The sequence below is a fragment of the Crocuta crocuta genome, unplaced genomic scaffold, assembly GCF_008692635.1.
Source record: "Crocuta crocuta isolate KB4526 unplaced genomic scaffold, BGI_CrCroc_1.0 scaffold70, whole genome shotgun sequence".
NCBI lineage: Eukaryota > Metazoa > Chordata > Mammalia > Carnivora > Hyaenidae > Crocuta > Crocuta crocuta.
In genome coordinates, this window is record NW_027528417.1 from 826482 (window position 1) to 840684 (window position 14203).

Genomic DNA, 14203 nt, shown 5'->3' on the forward strand with positions numbered 1-14203 from the left:
GTGCCTGAGAGGGATCCTCGGGCGCAGGTAGAGGGGGGCCAATGCAGAGGTCCCACCTGCTGACACCATGGGGGGCGGNACGGAGTGGGCGGGGGTTAGAAGGTGGAGGGGTTGGCAGCAGTGGCAGTGGGAAAGGGGAGCTGACCCAGGCCGACGTGGAAGGACTTGGAGGGCGTCTGTATTTCTCACGCTCTTACTAAGTACTCGGCATGGGAGCTGGGGGTGCAGCGCTGAAGATCCGCTCTGCGTTCAGTGGGACAGAAACGGGCACCAGGCCTTCCGGCCTCACAGCGCAGCCTGTGCTGGCCGCTTCCTTGTCTTGCTTCTTTGAGAGAGTGACTCCTGAAGGAAGTGAGAGTTTTGTATCCTCACGCTGGGCTGTGGCCTCTTGATGTGTCTGTGGAATAAAAGACGGACCTGCTGAGGAGGAAATGAAGAGGGCGGGGGAAGCGGAGCAGAAATTGCGTGTGACGGCCTCTGAGAACTGGCCCTGCCTGCGGGGCCCCGGGGGCGGGGCGCTCCTGTGCCGCCTGCGTCCCGCATCCAGGCTGGTGTCTGGGCAGGGCCGGGCGCAGGGAACCTGGATTTTCCATTTAAAATTTGACCTGCTATCCCCCTGATGATTATGGTAACATTTGGAGCAGATGCTCTTTTCTCATCATTTAAATGTCAGTGTTTCGCTTCCCTCCCTTTACTTTCTTTCTCCTAAATGAATTGTGATTAGTAATGAAGTCCTTGAAAGTTTTGTTTGTTTATTACAGTTAAAACTTCTGGATGAGTCAGTAAAATTTGCTGCTTGTAATTAATTTAGTACATCTTTTACTGGTTCAGGTGAAGCATTATGTTAAAAATTATTATTTAATGTTAAAAATTATTTAAATGATTTATAAAATTTTTGAATTTATACGTTAAGAACATTATAATCGATACAGCCTTTTCCCATACACAACTCCATCCCCGTTTCCAGGGCTGTTTCAACACCAGTTCATGCCAAGAAGATATTTAACCCTTTAGACCGATTACCCCAGGCCTCCCCAGCCCCATTATCCCCTGACCTATTTGCTTCGTTTGGTGGTTTTAAGTGGCAGTTACGTTTGTGCACTTTGATTTTCCTGCTTGTGGTCTGGGATATGTGGAAGCAAGGCACGTTTTCATCTGAACCCTTTGAGACTTAAGGCGTGTTTGTGCGTGGTTTTATGCAACAGTTCATTCCTATGTCCCGCAGGACATCTATGACCTTAAGGACCAGATACAGGATGTAGAAGGGAGATACATGCAAGGGCTTAAGGAGTTGAAGGTATCCGGGCGCGCTGTGCCGCCCCAGCATGCTCTGTGTGCAGGCGGTGGGGTGATGGTGTTCTCGCAAGTTCTGCTAACCCCAGAGCACAAGGCTTCACTAACTGCTTGTCTTTCCAGCATGTGCTTAACCCGCAGCGCATAGGGGAGGTGGACTTCCAGTCTGCCGCTGTCTCCGTGTTTAGCATGGTGTTTGGAACGTTCAGTAAAAGGTGTTATACCTCAGAGGTGTTAAACTTTGCGAGATACTTACATGTCCCTACGCCTTAGCCACACAAGATAGAATTGGGCAGTCTTAAAACATATTCTGAGATTATGGTTTTCAATTGAGAATTAGACCTTAAAATCCTTCCATGCCAAATAAGAGAGTATTGCCTATTTCTGTCAACAAATTCAGTCAGCATTAAAGGCAGGCGGAGGAAGCATCTAAGAGGGCATTCTTACAGGTATTTCGTAAGGGAGAAGGAGCCTGAGGTAGGAGACCTGTGTTTTCATTTTGTTCTTTCGTCTCCTGCTCTTCCTTTTCCTCTCCTCTTGTTCTTCACTGTGGCTCAAAGAAGATTACACAGACTCAGTGCGTTAAAGAATTTGGAGGTAAATTGAAATGGGCCTTAATCTTTTCCAAGCGAGGATGGCTACCAGCTCTCGATAGAAGTGTCCATATGAGACAGACGTTTTGGTTGTAAATGGTGCTTGGTTATCATGCTCTTCCCCGTGTTTAATTATGAAGTTCACATCTAATACGAGGAGACTTAAGTTTCTCAACACGTGCATGGCCCTATTTGAAAAAGAACTACGCCTCAGGGGTCAAGATGCATAAGGAAGGCATTCAGAAAGATGACTCCGGACAGGCCCAGGGGGCAAAGCGTGGGCCTGATGGACAAGGCTCTCAGCAGCCTTCCTGGCGAGATGCGAGGTAGCCCAGTTACCAGTCCATACCTTCCTGTGGGTGATTGCTGTCCAGAAGAAGCATATGGTTAAGACTCAGGACCAGACAGGGTAGGGGCCCCTGGAGAGTGTCTGTGAGGGAAGCCTGGAGGCTGCTGATCCGGCCAGCCGTGTGCGGGGGTCCGCCCGCAGGGGAGTCCCAGGGCTGCGTGCCGATGGGCGGTGTGCGCACTCTAATAGCTCATCCTCAGAACTTAATCACCTTTTAAGATTTTAGAGATAAGACTTTTGGAAATATGTTGGATCAGGGAACAAATTAAATATATTAAATAAATACACTCCTATTGAAGAGTCATAAGTAATATAACGTACCAGGAAAGCAAGCGATTCAGAGTTTTTATTTATTTCAAACATTTTTTCTTACATTTTAGATCTATCGTTTATTATGTTCTTTGAAGGATACAAAAGAACAGATTAAATTTGAGACTGAACAGATATAAGATCCCTTTTTAAGAGGAAAAAAAGCAAAACTGTATGTTCCTCACGTAAATGTTAACCATGCTAAGACAAACTGTAAGGAATACTTTAAATATACCCATGTTCAGTGCAGCAGTGTTAAGCACACCCAGAGTAAAGGAGAAGTTACTGAGTGGTGTACAGTGATGTGCCCTGCTTTATTGTATTTTTAGTTTTTTTCATTTAGAAGAGGTTTTATTTTTATTTATTGAAGTAAAATTAGCATGTAGTGCCACGTGTGCCTGAGATGCACAGCATGGGGGTATGGCAGTTCTGTGCGCTAGTGCTCGTGCTGAGTGTGCTCTGAATCCCCTTGTCTGTTTCATCCGTCTCCCTGCCCATCTCCTTTTCTTGATTCGTGGTCAGCATATAATTGAGCTTGACTTCAGGTTTTATTTGTCCTTAAAAACGACTTTTTTAAGTGGGGAAAAAAAATCATTAAAAATAAGTGATCTGAGTTGTGATCAAGCATACTGGCCTGATAATACCCATACATGTCCTATTAAAAAAGAATGCTGGTCATTGCTTATGACCTTCTTCTTCTTTCTCTCTCTCTCTTTTTTTTTTTATTTTGAGTTTTTATTCATTTTGAGAGAGAGAGAGAGAGAGGGAGAGAGAGTGAGTGGGGGGGAGGGAGAGAAGGAAAAATCCCGGGCAGGTTCTGCATTGTCAGCACAGAGCCCAGTGTGGGACTTGAACTCACAAACTGTGAGATCATGACCTGAGCTGAAATCAAGAGTCGGACACTTAACCGACTGAGCCACCCAGGTGCCCCAAATGAGGCCAGATTTAAAAGGAATCAAACGTTGGCTAAAACCTGTGTTTAGCAAAAGTTATACTTTTTCTTTTAAGTTTTAAATTTTTTTAAATGTTTTATTCTGGGAGAGAGAGTGAGAGAGAGACAGAGAGAGAGATGGCGTGAGCAGGGGAGAGTCAGAGAGAGAGGGAGACACAGAACGTGAAGCAGGCGTCAGGCTCTGAGCTGTCAGCACAGAGCCCGACGCGGGGCTCAAACCCACGAACCGTGAGATCATGACCTGAACCAAAGTTGGACGCTTAACCGACTGAGCCACCCAGGTGCCCCAAAAAAGACCTTTTTAATGCTATTAGCCTCTAAGGTGGATCAGAATCATTCAAAATTCTGTATTCTATTAAGATCCTACTCTGTTTAAACCATTATACAATTGACTCTGCTCATATTTTTTATTTGGGTTATATTTGTTCCCAACCCTGGTGTAAATGTCACCTGTGAATGCAGTTCTACTTTGTGAACCATTTGTTATTGTGTGTGTGGGTGTGTGTTTGTCTAGATTGAGATGTACCTCACATACTTGTAAAATTTACCCATTTAAAGTCCCCAATTCAAGTGGTTTTTAGCATAGTCCTGGAGTTGCACAACCATCACCACAGCCCAATTTTAGACCACTTTCCTTATCCCCAAAGAAAACCCTGTCCTAATTAGCAGTCATCCCTCAGCCTTGCTCTTCCACTTCCACACCCAACTCTGGGTGACCACTAATCTTCTTTCTGTCTCTTGGATGTGCCTTTTCTGGACATTTCATACAAATGGAATCTTATAATATGTTGTTTTTGTGATTGACTTTTCATTTAGTATATTGTTTTCAAGGTTCATCCATGTCGCAACGCCTCTCTGTCCATCATCTGTCTGTCTGTCATGGCCGGTTAGTATCGCAGTATGTTTCAGTTGATGGACATTTGGGTTGTTTCCAGTTTTTTAGCTGTTATGAATAATGCTGCTGTGAGCATTTGTGTTCCAGTTTTATACTTCTTCATTTCTCCTGCGTAGATACCTAGGAATAGAACTGCGGGGTCATATGGTAACCTTATGTTTAATGTTTTGAGGAATTGGCAAACTGTTTTCCAAAACAAGTATACTATTTTACACTCTCTCCAGCAGTGTATGAGGTTTCTGGTTTTTCCATATCCTCACTAGCACTTTAATCTTGTTTCTCTTTTTTAAATTATAGCCATCATAGTAGGTTTGAAGCGGTATCTCATTGTGGTTTGGGTGTGCATTTCCCTAATTACTAACGATGTTGAGACTGTGTTCATGTGCTTCTTGGCCATTTGTATATCCTGTTTGGAGAAACCTCTGATCACATCCATACCCATTTTTAAAATATGTGTCTGTTTATTGTGGTATTGTAAGAGATTTTTATGTATTTTAGATACAAGTCCCGTATCTGATGTAAGATTTACAGATATCTTCTCCTACTGAAGGAGTTGTCTTCTGTTTATTTTCTTGATGGCATTGTTTGTAGCACAGTCTGCTAAAGACCTTTCTGTCATTGATTCTGCTTTAGGTATTGTATCTAAGAAACCATGGCCTACTCCAAGGTCATGAAGGTTTAGAGCTGTGGGGTTTTTTTGAAGAATTTGATAATTTTAGCTCTTACATTAGGTCTCTGATCTACTTTGAGTTAATTGTTGTGTGTGGTGTGAGGTAGGGGTCTGACTTCAGTCTTTTGCGTGTGGATGTCCAGTTGTCCCAACACCATTTGTTGAAGAAAACTAATTTTTTAATGTTTACTTATTTTTGAGAGAGAGAGAGAGAGCGCGCAAGTGACAGGGAGGGGCAGAGACAGAGGAGACAGAATCCCAAGCAGGCTCCAGGCTCTGAGCTGGCAGCACAGAGCCTCATGTGGGGCTCGAACCCATGAACCGTGAGATCATGAATGAGCTGAAGTCGGACACTTAACTGACTGAGCCACTGAAAAAACTATTATTTTTTCCTTGAGTTGTCAAAAGTCAGTTGCTCACAAATGTAAGCAGTCTGGACTATCAGTTTTATGTCATTGATCTTGGTTTGTTGAACATTTACATTAGTATTTTAAAAATTTATTCCAGAAGTGATGACTTTTTCTATGTGAAATGTTTTTTCTTTTTAGCTTTAAAAATTGTTACTATGTAGTGGTAATCTACCAAGTCAGATACAGTTATTAACAGATGGAATTGGGAGCTGTTTTAAGCCGAAAGCCTTGCGGTATATAAAATTTCAGGCGTTCCGTGGTGGCTCTTTTTGTTGTTGCTCTTTTTAAAATCATTTATGTATTGCTTACTTATTTATGAATGACCAGAATTTGAATAATTGCTAGAAAAAATATTTATACGTTTACATTAAAATTATTATGCAGAACAAAGTACTGAAAACAGATGTCTAGGAAGTAGCAACATTCAAACGAAGATGAAGTTTCCTTGTGCAGAGAGAGGCTGTATTATGTTGTGTCATTGCATTCTGGGGACTGAAGAGCTTGTTAAAAACAAGAGTACGTTTCTGCAAGCATTGACGGTTTTCATTTTATGACTCTTAAATAGATGTGGTCTGCATACCTTTTCATCTTTCAGAGACTACATTGGTGCTTGATTTTGTTTTCTTAGCAGAGAGCATATAAAGTTCTTATAACGGCAGAATTGGCTTATTACATCCCTTCCGTTTCACGTGCATGTGACTAAACATGGAGGCCCCGACTGCTTGTATTTTGCAAACACGCATCTTCATGTGTTGGTGCCAGTGCTATATTTCATGTTGCATTGCACATAAGCCGTGAACATATTTTAGGTACCAGGCTGACGGCTTTGGCTTTTCATTTAGGAATCTTTGTCTGAAGTGGAAGAAAAATACAAGAAGGCCATGGTGTCCAACGCACAGTTAGACAATGAGAAGAACAATTTGATCTACCAGGTGGACACCCTCAAGGATGTTATTGAAGAACAGGAGGAACAGATGGCAGAATTTTATAGAGAAAATGAAGAAAAATCAAAGGTAATTGTTCATCCTTTATCATCTCTTTCTCTGGGTCAGAAAATTCGAAGCTGCCATTTAAAGGGTGCTGTGCTTGATGGCGAGTGCTTCACACCCGGAGCCGAAGCTTTGCAGGAAACTGATTGTTCCGAGGAGGTTGACAGGCATGAGCTATCAGGTCCTAAGATATTTTCCTTTTTATTTTTATTTTTTTATTTTTTTAATATTTTTATTTATTTCTAGGAGAGAGAGAGAGAGACAGCATGAGCAGGGGAGGGTCAGAGAGAGGGGGAGTCACAGACTGAAACAGGCTCCAGGCTCTGAGCTGGCAGTCAGCACAGAGCCCGACGCGGGGCTCGAACCCACGAACCGTGAGATCATGACCTAAGTGAAAGTCGGATGCTTAACCGACTAAGCCACCCAGGCGCCCCGATATTTTCCTTTCTAAAGTTTTATAAAAATCTATTGAATTTTCTCAAGGAAAATCTTATAACCTCACTTTCAGTGAGACAGTTCGTTTTGTTCTTTTTATCATTTTTTAAGAGAATCTGTTTTCTAAATGATTAAAGTTTTTAACCAGTTATTTAAAAACAGCAGAATGGAGACTTGGGTCAGACTCAACAGATGCTTTCTTTAGAGATTTGTAAGCTATACTGTTAAAATGTACAGATGGAAAATGAAAGCCATGTCCAAAGTTCGTATTTGCCCTTTGGCACCTCCAGGAAACAAAGAGGGTTACAGTGTGACGTCAGTCCAAGCAGAGGACAAAAGGGTATTACTACCAAAATAGGAGTTGTGACTATGTTGCAAAAATAAAAAGCCTAGAAAATAATTTCGGAAATGTGCATTGGTGATTTGTTAGAAACATCAGTCATCTGAAGGGAGGGAAGTAGAACCTCAAAGGGACTGGCATGAATCCTGTCAATTCTAATAGAGATTTTTTCCCTTGAGGACTGAAGGTGTTCATTCCAGTCTGTTTTGGTCGCGTTTACAAAGTGTTCAGCGTGTTTGCCAGGAGTCTGGGGAGGAAGGATGAACAGGCAGAGCGCTGAGGGTCTTCGGGGCGGCGACGCCGTTCTGTAGCACAGCTCTGACGGGTGCGTTAGGCTCTCACGGAGACGTGTAGGATGCACAGTACCAGGAATGAACCTTCCACAGTTGTGGACTTTGGGCGGCAACGAGGTGTCAGTGTGGGCTCAGCGACTACAGCAGAGGTTCCGCCCCAGNCCACTCAACTCTAAGAACCCAGAAGTGCTCTAAACAATAAAGCCTATTAAAAAAAGTTAGGCTAAGAAAATGTGTATCTACGTAAGTGGCAAAGAGCCTCCTGGGAATTGTCATATTGGATGGCAGGGCTCGTTCTAGACTATGGTTTGGTGGTGTAGGTGATTTCCTCTGATTCTTCCTGTGTCTTAAGGGTCAGTTTTGGAGAATATGAACCGTCATAGTTTATGTAGAGCCCTCGGACTCCTTTTTTTTTTTGTTTGCCTTCCCATCCTTTTTCACATCTATTTCTGGCTCTTTGCCTCTAGTAGATGAGAAGAAAATCTCATGGTAAGTATTTACTGTTCAGTACTAAATGTCCTTGAGCGTTAAAAAAAAAACCTCAGTGATTTAACTTAATAAGCAACTTTATTTTTCCCTTCTTTTTCTAAGGTCTAGAGATGTGTTAGCACACACAGAGCTGTGGTTTTTAATTTTTACGTAAAAAAAACCTTGTGCTTTTCAAATTTGAAAAATCTGTAAGCTTTTTAAATAGTCTGCAAATCTGCTTCGGGCACTGTGATGCCGAAGTCGTTGTCATAGCGCCTCTCTCTGGCCTACCCTCTCTCTGCGCCCTTCTTCTGCATAGATCCTGCCCCGTGTGGCAGAGGTTCAGGTCAGAGACCCACAGAGGGCTCAGCACTGAGGTATGTTTCCTGATAAGCCAGAAGGGAAGGGTGGAGAAGGACCATTCAGTTACAGCAACAGTGGTATTAAACAGGTTTTCAAAATGTCTTCAGTGTTTCCTAGTGGGATTATAATAACTGCATCTTAATTTTTTTTTAAATGTTTTTATTTCTGAGAATGAGAGAGAGAGAGAGACAGCGTGAGCAGGGAAGGGGCAGAGAGAGAGGGAGACACAGAATCTGAAATAGCTCCAGGCTCTGAGCTGTCAGCACAGAGCCCGACGTGGGGCTCAAACCCACAAATTGTGAGATCATGAGCTGAGCCCAAGTTGGACACTCAACCGACTGAGCCACCCAGGTGCCCCAATAACTGCATCTTGAATATTGTCTCTCTACTTTCTTTGGGGAAGAATGCCTGGTTAGGAATGTCTCAAGTATATTAATCTTTTCTTAATAGCTATTTATTTTTTTAGGGGATTCTTTTTTTTTTTTTTTAGCTTTTCTAAAAAATTTAAAAAGTGTTTTGTTATAGACTTTAAAAATACAAAAAAAAAAAAATAGACTATACTGAACCCTCTTAAAACCCATCACCTACACCCCCAACAACCATCAGTGCATGGTCAACTTTACCCTGTCCACTTCCCCCCCTCCTCTTCCTTGAGACAAGTCCTCAGGGTCTCATTTTTTAAATATCAGTTTAGGTATGGCTCTCCAAGTGATATGGACTGGACTCCTTCTCTTTTTAAAACATAACCACAAGATCATTTCACATCTGAAAAATTAAGAATAATCCCTTCATACCATGTATCCAGCCATTGTTAAAATTTTAATGGTTTCAAATGACCTAAGTTGTTTTCTTTTTTACACTTAACAATGACAAGGTTCCAGATAAGTTCCACACTTTGGTATTAGTTGTCAGCTCTTTTAAGTCTCTTTTTATTTATCAGCTTTCTTTCATCTCTCTTTCTTTTTTTCCCCCCCTCCCTTGCGATTTGTGTGTTGAAGAGACTGGATTGCTTGTCTTCATCAGTTTCCAACAGCCGTGGGGGTTTTGCTGCTTTATCCCTATGGTGTCTGTAGTGTGCTCCCTTTTCCTCAGAATTTCCTGTGAACAGGTAGTAAGGTTTCGAGGCTTCAGCAAATACGGGTACAGTAGTTTGGGCAAGTCTGCTTCCCGGGTTCTCCCCCTTCAGGAGGCCCTGATGTCCGGCTCCTTCGTGGTGTAGCGCTGGCGCCCGGGGCTTCCTTCTGTTGGTGGGTCGGGGTAGAAAACGGCTTCATTTTCCTTTTCCTCTGTTAGAATGGCCCGGGGCTGTAATTCCCGTAGCGTGTGGTTCAGTTGTTGGCTTTTTTTTTTTTTAAGTTTTGAGAGAGAGAGACCGCGTGAGCAGGGGAGGGTCAGAGAGAGAGGGAGACACAGAATTCGAATCAGGCTCCAGGCTCTGAGCTGGCAGCACAGAGCCGGACGCGGGGCTTGAACCCACGAACCGTGAGATCACGACCTGAGCTGAAGTCGGACGCTTAACCGACTGAGCCCCCAGGCGCCCCAGTTGTTCGCTTTGAAGTGCACGGTTGAGGGTGATGTAGGGGTGCGGCCAGCCCCACTTGTAGGCACCCGGGCCTGCGCGGAGGAACTCCGTGTCCCTTAGCTGCGTTCCCGCGTCTCCCGCCCACTCAGCCCGAGGGACACCGCCAGCCNTTGCTGCCCTGCGGCCGGGAGCTCGGGTCGCTCCCACCCTCGCCGGCACCTGTCTGACCGCTTCCCTAGCCATCCTGGCAGCTGTGGTGTTGGTTTCCGTTTTTCCCGAAAACTGATGGTTTTGAGCATATTTTCACGTATTTATTGACTCTTTGTATAACATCCTCAGAACACAATATTCACATCTTTTGCCTATTTTTAAATTAGGTTGTCTTTTTATTATTGAGTTGTGAGAGTTTATATATTCCGGCCACAAGTCCTTATCCGATACAGCCCAGAACATAATTGAACATGTCATTATGGAGTCAAGAATTTGAGCATTTGATGATCTGCATTCATTGTAGCTTTTATTCTTAATTGATTTTCAAACTGTTCGACCTTTTAACTACTATGATTTCCGAGTAACTCTGACTCACCGGAAGTCTCCTTGTTTCTGGGTAAATCCTTGGCTACCTGGCACAAGAAAGGTCCCAGGCTCCTGGGTCGGATCCTGCTCCAGCCCCGGAAGCGGCTGTTTGTGCCGGGAGCCCGGCCGCCCTGGGGAGGGTGGGCCTGCCCCCTCGGGCTCACTGCCAGGGTGGTCGCCGCTTACAGGCTCTGGGGTGGCCGCGGAGTCAGGACGGATCTCCGTGGGGCGTTGTGCTCCTTTGAAAGTCAAAATACGTTCTGAATTGTCGCTGGTGCTTCTCGTTCCCATTCAGGAACCTCCTTCTTAACACCCGCAGGCCTGTGCGTCTGCCGCCGCCGGGTCCGGGTCCCTGGGGCGCGGGCGCGGGCGCGTGGNTGTGTAATTACAGTTGCGAGTTTTGTGCTCTTCTGTTTGCTTGGGGCCTACGAAGCCCAAACATTGTTTTTAAAAGTTACTCAAAATAGTCTCTCTCTGTGCTTATGCTGCTAACCGGATAGGTAGTTAGGTTCACTGTATTTTATGTTCAGTATTTAGGAATTGCTTTAAAAAGTTTTATGTTTAAATTATTTTTGCTTTTAACCGTAGTAAATAAGGTAACAAAATTTACCACCTAAACCATTTTGAAGTGTTACAGTTCAGTAACATCAAGTGCATTCACACTGAGAACTTTCTCATCTTGCAAAACTGACGCTCCTTACCCACCACACGGCAGCTCCCTTCCCCAGGCCCTTCCTTGGCTGGCAAGCCCCTCTCTGCTGGCAAGCCCCCCTCTGCCTGCCCCGAGCCTGGCTGCTCCGGAGTCTCACACAGGGGATCTTCCAGGGTGTCTTTTTGTGACCGGCTTGTTTCACGAAGTAGGGTAATCCGCCCTCTGATTTTACCTGTGCTGTGTGGCCTGTGTCAGAACCAGCCTCCTGAGTGATATCTCCCTGTCTCTGTGTTTATCGGTTCCTCTGCCTGCGGATGCTTGGGTTGCTTCCATCAGGAATTGCTTTTTGAATTTCATTTCGTTGTAGTTGCATATTTACACGTATCTGAAGTCAAAGAAAAGATATTCAAAGAACTCAGTCTTCTATCTCTGTTCATCTCTTTTTCTTGAAGGAATTCTTCAGTTAAATGGTTTATCATTCCATCTTCTTAACTTCAGAAGCTAGATCTATTTTGCTCTTCTACACACACACACACACACACACACACACACACGTTTGTATGTTTTTATTCCCCCCTTTCTTGGAAAATGGTAGCATACTGTAAATACCTTTCCACACCTTGATGACTGTGACCTTAGGATTGGAGGTCTTCTTCATTCTCTTCTATTATTACACAGTTATTCTGTTGTGTGTGTGTGTGTCCTGTAGTTTATTCCACCAGTTCCCCATTAATGGACATTTGAATTGTTTGCAGTCTTTTGCTGTTAAATTTATTCCTGCAAAAGTGACATGCTGCATAAGTCCTTTTGCATTTTCGCTGGCCTAACTATGGGAGTCGTCAGTGCGGGTTTCCTGGGTCTGAAGGTCTGGTAATTCTGCTGGATATGGCCGGTTCCCCTCTGTGGTAGCAGTGATCCCAATCTGGACTCCTACCAGAATGTGCAGGAGGGCCTGTTCCCTTCCCATGGTACTTTCTGGAATATGTTGCCAAGGTTTTGGACCAGTGTTTCAGTGAGACATACAGTTTTAATTTATTCTCTCACTATGATCATCTTTTTATATTCGGAGTGATTGCTGTTTTCTCTGTAAACTGTCCATTTCTTTAGACCATTTTTCTATAGAGTAGTTATTTTTTCTAACTTTAGAGGCTCTATATAGAGAGGTAGTAACTTTTTGTCTCTGATGTAAGTTGTAATTTTTTTTTTTGTAGCTTATCATTTGCATTTTTACTTTTCTCAGAGTGCCTTTTGCCATCCAGAAGTTTGTATGTTGTCTTACTTATTACCCATTTCCCCTTCTTGCTTGTAGATTTTTGGATTCTTTAGTAATGTTTCCCCTACTCTTTGGTTATAGGAATCCACTCATATTTTTCTCCAGTAACTATTTCCTTCCTTCCCTCTTTTTCTCTCTCTCCTTTCTGCGCACTTGCAACCCCTTTGCACTTTGTCTCGGGGTAGAGTGTGAGGTGTGGTTCCCGTTTCCTGTTTCCATTTGGATGTACGGTTGTCCAGGGTCACAACATAATGTCTGTCTTTTCTCATTGATTTTAGATTCTCTTTCGGTTTTGTTGTTTTTTAATATATTTGACATGTAACTGGGTATATTTCTGGATTTTCTGTTCTGCTTTCTGTGTTAATAAGCCATTATAACATTGTTTTAATTATGTGGGCCATATATCTAGTAAGGCTAACTTTCTTCTTTTTTAGTATTTTTTTCCCCTGGCTATTTTTTCTTTTGTTTTTCTTACAGATTTTATAATCATCTTCTGTAACTCTGATGAGGAAAAAAAAGAGCTTAATGTCGTTTTTACTGGGACTGCATTAAATGTGTAGATTTATTTGGGGGGAGGACTGCAATTTTTATGATCCTAAGTCTTTTTATCTAGGAAGATGGTACGCCTTTTTGTTTGTTTAGTCCTACTTCTTTGTCTTCAGGGGTGTATATTTTTTAGCGTTTATTTATTTATTTTGAGAGAGAGAGAGAGAGACCAAGAGAGAGGGAGAGGGAGAATGTGGGGGAGGGGAAGGGAGGGAGGGAAAGAGAGAATCCCAAGCAGGCTCCAGCCTGTCAGTGCAGAGCCAGACGTGGGACTCCATCCCACGGACCATGAGATCATGACCTGAGCTGAAAGCACGAGTCGGGCACTTAACCGACCGAGCGACCCAGGCCCCCCAGGAACATTTTATGTAATTTTGCTCAGATTGATTTTTGGGTATTTCCTCTAAGTTTACATTGTATTTTTTAAATTTAGTTTTTGAAAACGTGTTTGTTATATTTTCTCTCTAGATTATATTTATGAAGATGATTGAATTTTATATGTTAATTTTGTAACCTGTTACTTTATTAAGTCATCTCCGTGTTCTTAGTAATTTGGCCATTGATTAGTTTGGGTTGTGCAGATGTGTTCCTAGGAGATGAAAAGCGTTAGTTTTCCAAATCTCCGCACAGAACAGAGAAGCTTTCTAAGTTCCTGTGCGTGGGAGGTCCACGTGTGTCCCTAGAGGCCACCACCCACCTGTTGCTCGGTAGACAGCCCAGTGTCCGGGTGCCGGTCTCTGTGCAAACCGTGTCGCTTGTGTGTCTCCAGGAGCTGGAGAGGCAGAAGCACATGTGCCGAGTGCTGCAGCACAAGATGGAGGAACTGGCCGAAGGCCTCCGGCAGAGAGACGAGCTCATCGAGGTGCGTGCCCGGGGCGGGGCGGGCGCCTGCCTGTGACACCGGGGTGGGGGGTGTCGGGATGGAAGGGCGTTGAAAGGCCACGGTTTCTTTGTCTCTTCGTACTTGGCTGCACCCTAAAATTTCACGCACGCTAGGTACATAAAGTCGGGCTTCAGAAAGGACTGCTACCGTCGAAGCACCCCCCGTTTCCAGAGCAGGAGCTGTCGTAATGGGCCCTTACTCGTCACACCTTCTTTCCTACCGGGGTCGTAGGAAGTGGGCAAAAGGGAAAATGACGAGTCCCGTTACTCTTGGGGACGTAGTGGGTGTGGTCCTTGAGACGTGATTCTTGGGGGATAAGACGTTTGGTCCTCACCGAGGTGGAGGTTTCTGGCGCACCGGAGGCAGAGGACTAGTCAGGACCCCTTCCGTCC

At 43.9% G+C, this 14203-nt stretch overlaps 1 protein-coding gene across 1 annotated transcript in view; it reads left to right on the forward strand.

Annotated features, from left to right (window-relative positions):
• The window catches only part of LRRFIP2 (LRR binding FLII interacting protein 2), a 76741-nt gene that overhangs the window by 46346 nt on the left and 16192 nt on the right, over positions 1 to 14203 (forward strand). The window contains exons 17-19 of the mRNA XM_077754498.1: positions 1226 to 1297; positions 6314 to 6484; positions 13698 to 13790. Coding sequence (XP_077610624.1) covers positions 1226 to 1297; positions 6314 to 6484; positions 13698 to 13790 — 336 coding nt within the window. The remainder of the gene's footprint in view (positions 1 to 1225; positions 1298 to 6313; positions 6485 to 13697; positions 13791 to 14203) is intronic.